General features: G+C 49.4%; 1 protein-coding gene across 3 annotated transcripts; it reads right to left on the bottom strand.

The window, feature by feature from the left end:
* Nucleotides 1–1496: 1496 nt before the first annotated feature.
* Nucleotides 1497–5535, bottom strand: DMRT2 (doublesex and mab-3 related transcription factor 2). 3 transcript variants are annotated; one of them, XM_036403514.1, is made up of 4 exons: nucleotides 5276–5535; nucleotides 4345–4707; nucleotides 4154–4256; nucleotides 1497–2612 (listed from the first exon to the last, which is right to left on the bottom strand). In XM_036403514.1, exons 2-4 carry the CDS (start codon nucleotides 4687–4689, stop codon nucleotides 1555–1557), a joined length of 1506 nt encoding a protein of 501 aa, XP_036259407.1. In that variant the 5' UTR covers nucleotides 4690–4707; nucleotides 5276–5535; the 3' UTR covers nucleotides 1497–1554. The 3 variants fall into 3 exon arrangements, with proteins under 3 accessions (XP_036259407.1, XP_054373914.1, XP_036259406.1); XM_036403513.1 differs by lacking the exon at nucleotides 1497–2612 and adding an exon at nucleotides 3265–3335; XM_054517939.1 differs by lacking the exons at nucleotides 4154–4256; nucleotides 4345–4707; nucleotides 5276–5535 and adding an exon at nucleotides 3194–3214.
* Nucleotides 5536–6101: the final 566 nt, after the last annotated feature.

Below are 6101 nucleotides of genomic sequence, written 5' to 3'. Positions count from 1 at the left end.
AAGTTTTTACGAGCTTTGTAAGATGTGTTATGCAAAAATTCACACATTATTTAAAATGTGTTTTCTCTAACCTGCCTGTTGCTTTAGCAAACTGGCTTAGAAAAGCACTCTGGACAGATGATTCCTCCCGTACACAAAAAGGGTCCTGGTATTCTGCAACACCACTCCCAACAGCAACACTAAACACTTACAGAGATGACTTAGTTACAGAATCTGGAATTCACAGGCAAAATAAGCATTTAACCTGTGCAGGGAGTGTAATAACATTAGAAAATATTACGTTCTGCTCACAAATACCCCTCAGAAATTGTCCCTAGAAAAACCATGAAAATTAAGAACAATCAACTCCTCTCAATTGGATGAGCACTGTGTGCAGGATTAAAATGTTAAGGAGGAAAAGTAACTACCAGATTGCCTGTTAGCACCAGTTAGATGTGCTGGCAGCAACATATAGGGAAAAAACTAAGTCACCAATTTAGAAAGCTTCAACCTCTGTCAGAATGAGCCCTAGCAAAGCCTTTTCCCACAACCCTGAGGCAATTTCAGTTCTCAGATAATTTTGGTTGGATAGTCTCCTTTATTTCTATCTTTATTTTCTATCCCTACAAACAGACAAGGAATTAAAAACTGAGAGGCCATTATTTGATTTCTCATTAGCAGTAATGATTCTGCGCATCATTTTTACAGCCTGAGGGTAATTTCAACTACAAATCACAACTACAACTACAAAAAACAAGAATCTCAGGCTCTTGCTGATCAAAAGTGAAATGTTCTCAGAAGGGAAGTACTCAAGGGGGTAGAAATTTGAAGTAAAGTGAATTGAACATTTAAAAAAATGTAAAAACTGATTCTAAAAAGCAGACTTTTATTCAAAAACTGAACTTCAAAAAATGCTGATTTTTTACCAAAAGCTCACCAGAGCCATTCCCCTCAAAACCAGTCTAGTAATTCTCTCACTTTAGTAACAGAAGTTTTACAGAGAACTGTGGATTAGACCAGTCTTTTGTGTTAGCCTGCACCCCCCCTTCAGAATAAGAAAGGCATATGGAATCTGATCCAAACCTCACTTACATAAATAAAATTTTTGTGAATTCACACTAGCCTACATGAACTGCTGTTACCTCTTCTCATAGCTGCTGGAGGTTCAAAGGACAAATGACTGCTTACCCCAGCAACTTAAGTAGTAAGCACATTTATAATGGCAGATAAAATAAGAAGTATATTTTGAAAGTAGGGCATATTTGCCTGCAAGATGCTAGAGACACAAGAGAGAGCAGTGTATGTTTGTAAATAAACTCATTTTATTGAATGGTTTGAAGGGCTGCTTAAAATAAAAACACTTTACAGTCTGTACATGCAGTTTCAATTTTAAAAAATTAAATTTGTTTTTCAGAAAACATGCATATTTATGTACATCATTTTGAAATAAAAGAAACCATTACCATTTACTGCAGAAATTCCTCTTTAAAGATATTTTAAGAGATAATGCAGTCAGGAGCAATTCTGCAGAAAGCAAAGCTTAGGAAGCTTCTCTACTCTGAAGGTAAAGTTTATTCATTCAGAGACATTAGTAACAGCAGAAGAAGGTCGTTTAAGGATGGATTCAACTGAAAATGATAGTGGCTCAGTTGTTGAAAGCTTTGTTGTGGCCTGTTTGGCCCCAAAGAAGTCTTTTGCACATTTGTCTACAGTAAACTTGTATTTTTGGTTCTCTTTAACGGCACACTCCCTGTATTTCTTAGAAGCATCTTCAAAGGTCTCCTTCACAAATGACATTCTTAACTCTGCTGTTGGAGTGTCAGGAAATGTCTGATGGAACAGTGACTGAAAGGCACTGTACTTGAGCGGTGGAGGGGGTTTGGTACTGTTTTTGCTGATCTTGCTTAATGCCTGTTCCTGAGGAGACAGAGAACCCTTATCAGAAATTTGGGAGAAAGTCCTTTTTGGAGGAGAGAAAGCTGACCTCTCACGAGCTTCCTGATGAAGGCACAGCATTTCATTACGTGACTGCTGAATGTCTCGCGTGTGAGTCAGAACAAATGAATTTTCCAGTTTTGGAGGCATGATGTCATGCTCAGTGTTTGGACAGTCCTGACTCTGTGAGACCCTGGCATCCCAATCTGCCCCAGGTTTGAGAGCTTGGACAGCAGTAGCATTTAACAGGCATTGCTGGTAGAGGAGAGCATCACTAATGGGGCCACATTTTGGCCACACTAAGAACCTAGAAGACAGGGGATACTGCCTGTAGGTAGTAGCTACACTGACATTTGAAGAAATTAGTTCCATGTTGCTAGGTCCTGAATACTGCATCGTTAGATCAAGGCAGGTTGGTAAAAAATTTGAAAATTCCTTGTTTGGATTATCAGCTTGAGTAGTGTTGAAGGCTGTTTTATACGAATTGTATTCAGCTCCACGCACCATACGGTTAGGGAGAAAAAGGGCAGCTGCTTGTGTAGCTTCCATCATATCTCTCTCTTTATACTCCCTCTCTAGCATAATGTTCTCCAACTCCTTATCAGCAAAAGCTCGTCTCTTTCTCATCCTGTCACTTACAGGAGGTGGCAAGGGTGAATTCCCTCCCAGGTAAGAGTCTGTTGGAATTGGACGGTAACCTAAAACAACAAAGCAGCATTAGGAATGAAGCCACACTAAAGCTGTGTTTGTAAAATAACTCCATGAGCCAGTCCCACCAAGCACCGTGCTTTTGCCACAGACCCTGGTCACCATCAGCTCCTACAGAAGTCACCATGACATAGAGGCTTAGTGATTAGGCACATTTAGTTCCTCAGTGCAGATAAGCAAGCCCTGCTTTTTTGACGTGTTTAGCATCCACCAAAGCTAGCTGATTAGTTGTTCTCTTAAAAAGCAGTTCCAGACAAACAGATTGAGGAGGGAGAAGGAAAAAAAAAGGCAAAGCCCTACAGTGTATTATGACTTGTATTCCATCCTGAGGCTTAAGGAGAGAGATAACCATTCACTTTTAACACATATGGAAAGCATTCAAATATTTTATTTCTTATGAACTAGAATTTCAATAAAACGTAGAAATTCGGCGTCCAGTGCATTCAATTACCAAGCTACCTGGCTTAATTTAATATAACAGATAGGACACAATCCTGTTTGCTCTACCCAGACAAGTAATTCCACTGAGTTAATAGATGTATTTACATGAGTCAGGAGAACAGGATTTTACCTGTTTTAACCCCCATTCCTCTCATACACGTTTCCCCTTTTCCAAGGAAGATACCTATATCTACAGCTGGTGTCTTTTCTATTTTCTAAAGATGAATCATTATGAACACATTGCTAGAGATGGTAGAAAATCCCAAGGAGAACTAGGAGAAAAGAAAAAGACAGTTACGATAAATTAGAGGAAAGAATACAGAAGAGTTTTCAAAAAAATGAACTGTAGATGTAAATTAGAGGTTTCTAAAGGGACTAAATATTAATTGAGCTTGAACAGACAAAGAAAAGAGCTTTTTATTTCAGAAAAAAAAATTGGGAAGTACAATGATTTATAGAGATATGGTTTGGAAAGTAATTAAATCAAGCATAGGAATAAATACATACACAATCCCAAATGGGTGTGGGGGAAGAAATACACCCTTTCACTAAAATAATGATCTTTTAAGATAATTCTTCCACAGTTAATATTTTCGACAGTGAAAAAATTAAGCACCTTATTTGGCAGATCTTACTTTTGATAATGTCTCAAATGGAACTGCTGTGTAGGCATTCAGATAAAACGAAAAAATTAATCTATTTACTCGTTTGCTGATTAAAACACCCGAGACTAAACTACCCTGTGAATAAATTACCCTGCACTGCAAAACGCTGCTGGGTAGCCATGTAAAAAGACTGCCAGCTTGTAACAGTAACTCTCAAATTTCAAACTACCGTTGCCAGCATTTCAGGCATTATCTTGGGCGGAGGGGACAAGGATCTGAAATTCTGTCGCATCGATTCCAGCCTCGAAGGGCCGGAGCCTCCGTCGCCCGGCGCTGGGAGCGGGCCGCGCTTTAACGCCTGTTTTGGGAAAGGACGCTGCCTTTCACGCCTTGGACGGGACGTGCGGGTCTTCCTGGGGCAGAGCGGGGATTCCCCCTACCAGCGGTGCTGCGGGAAGCCGTGGAGGGACAGGGGATGCTCTTACCTTCCAGGATGCTCTTGGCCAAGAGGCTGGGCGTTCGCACGTGCCTCTGGTAGACGGCTTTGCGCTCCAGACTTGCCTGCTTCCCCGTCAGCCCCTTCTTGTCCTAAGAGACCAATCGGACGGATGGCTCCATCAGATCGGGGCCGTCCGTCCCGTCCCGTCCCGTCCCGCCGCGTCCCGTGTCCCCTCACCTCGGTGGCCTGCTGCCGTCGGAGCGCCACCTGGGCGGCCATGACGCGCTGCCGCTCCACCACCAGCAGGCAATTGGCGCACTGGCAGTCGCGCCAGCGGCAGAACCGCTTGTGTCCCTTCAGGCACGACACCACGCCGTGGTTGCGGCACCGGGCGCACTTGGGCGTGCGGCTCAGCTTCCGCGGCTCGCCACGCCGCGGACCCGCCGCCGCCTCCTCGCCTTCCTCCTCCTCCTCCTCTCCCTCCTCCGGGACGGTGCTGCCTCGCGGAGCGCCGGGTGCCTCGTCCGGCTCCCCTTCCAGGCTCTCCACGTCGATCTCCCAGTCGGCGCGTTCCTCTGCCATAGCTCCTCGGCGGCGCAGCTGCAAGAGAGGGGTCAGGCCTCCGGCCCCGCGGTGGAACGGCAGCCGGAGCACGCCCGGCTTCCGAGGTGCCCGCCTGCAGCCCCGCCGAGATGCGCCCCCGTCGGGAAGTCACGGCAGAGCCCGCCTGGGATGTGATCTTTCCCCTTACCGTCAGCTCCGGTCTCCTGCGCACGACCCGCGCGGGGCTCAATTTAGCCACGACGGAAGCCTCCCTCTGTCCCTCCCTCCCTCCCTGCTGGCGCGGCTTGCGGAGAGCTGTGATAGCCCGCCGCAGGCAGGAGCGCGTCGCCTGCAGCCAAGGATGCGGGAGGAACCTTCCCAGGGCAATGCCCCGCGCTGCAGCGCTACGGCTCTGTCCGGCCTCGACAGGGTCCTGCTGATTACAGGATCCCGAGAACCCTCCTGCCAGCTGCGTTCAGACTTGGGAGACAGGCAGAGAACCGCTGGACTTCACACATCGCAAAGGTAGTATGAACTCCTAGAGCTCTCTGCGGAAGCTGCATCTTCCGACCCCCAGCAGCTCCCACACGACCTCCCTGTCCTTGCTTCTGCACCCTGCACTTACCAAAGGCAGGTGGTGCGAGAAGAACGCGTCCCTCAGCTCCTCACAGTTCGCAAGGGCCGCTGCCCCAGACCAGTCGAGACAAGGAACTCCCGATCCCAGCACCTGGGGCTTAAGGCTCCCCGACAGCAGGGACGTTGCGCCGTCGGGGCGATGCCTGCGGTGCGGCGCGGCTCTGCGGGTGCGGTGCGGTGCGTGGCTGTGGGTGCGCCCTGGCCGCGCCGGGCCCGGGGATGGCACCGAAATAAACCTGCCGGGGCCGGGCTCGGAGACGGCACCGAGCTGAGCCTGCCGCGCCCGAGGATGGCACCGAGCTGAGCCTGGCGGGGCCAGGGATGGCACCGAGCTGAGCCTGCCGCGCCCGAGGATGGCACCTAGCTGAGTCGGCCGAGGATGGCACCGAGCTGAGGCCGCCGCTCCGGGGATGGCACCGAGCTGAGGCCGCCGGGCCGCGCCCGCGCCGATATCAGCGCCCGCCGCGCCGCCCGCGCCGCCCATTGGGCGCCCGCCCGCAGCCGCCGCCCCGATTGGCTCGCGCGGCCGCAGCCCCGCCCCCGCCGTGCCCGCCGCCCGCTCGTGGGTGCGGGCGGGCGCGGAGCGCAGCGGGAGGGATGAGGGCGGTGAGCGGCGAACTTTCATTGCGGGGTGGAAAAGGAGTGCGAGAGGAAAGGAAGGGAGAAAAGACCCTAGCGCTCGTGATGGTGACAGCTAAGAAACCCGCTCGGCAGGCGAGCGCGTCCCTCTACCCGAGGAGCGGGTCGGGGGCGAGGGTTTAAAAGGCTCAAACAGCCGCCGCTTTTTTCGTTTGCGGTCGTTCCCGTTGCTTGAC

The sequence above is a fragment of the Molothrus ater genome, chromosome Z, assembly GCF_012460135.2.
Source record: "Molothrus ater isolate BHLD 08-10-18 breed brown headed cowbird chromosome Z, BPBGC_Mater_1.1, whole genome shotgun sequence".
NCBI classification, from domain to species: domain Eukaryota; kingdom Metazoa; phylum Chordata; class Aves; order Passeriformes; family Icteridae; genus Molothrus; species Molothrus ater.
The sequence above is the reverse complement of the archived record's forward strand: the minus strand, read 5'-3'. Positions and strand labels throughout refer to the sequence as shown.

Excerpts from the sequence above, each read along its gene's own strand:
- DMRT2 (XM_036403514.1), bottom strand. The coding sequence starts at position 4,689 with ATGGCAGAGGAACGCGCCGACTGGGAGATCGACGTGGAGAGCCTGGAA. Across the intron at positions 4,257-4,344 it reads GACGGCAGCAGGCCACCGAG|GACAAGAAGGGGCTGACGGG; the intron begins GTGAGGGGACAC and ends TTGGTCTCTTAG. Across the intron at positions 2,613-4,153 it reads GGCCAAGAGCATCCTGGAAG|GTTACCGTCCAATTCCAACA; the intron begins GTAAGAGCATCC and ends TTGTTGTTTTAG.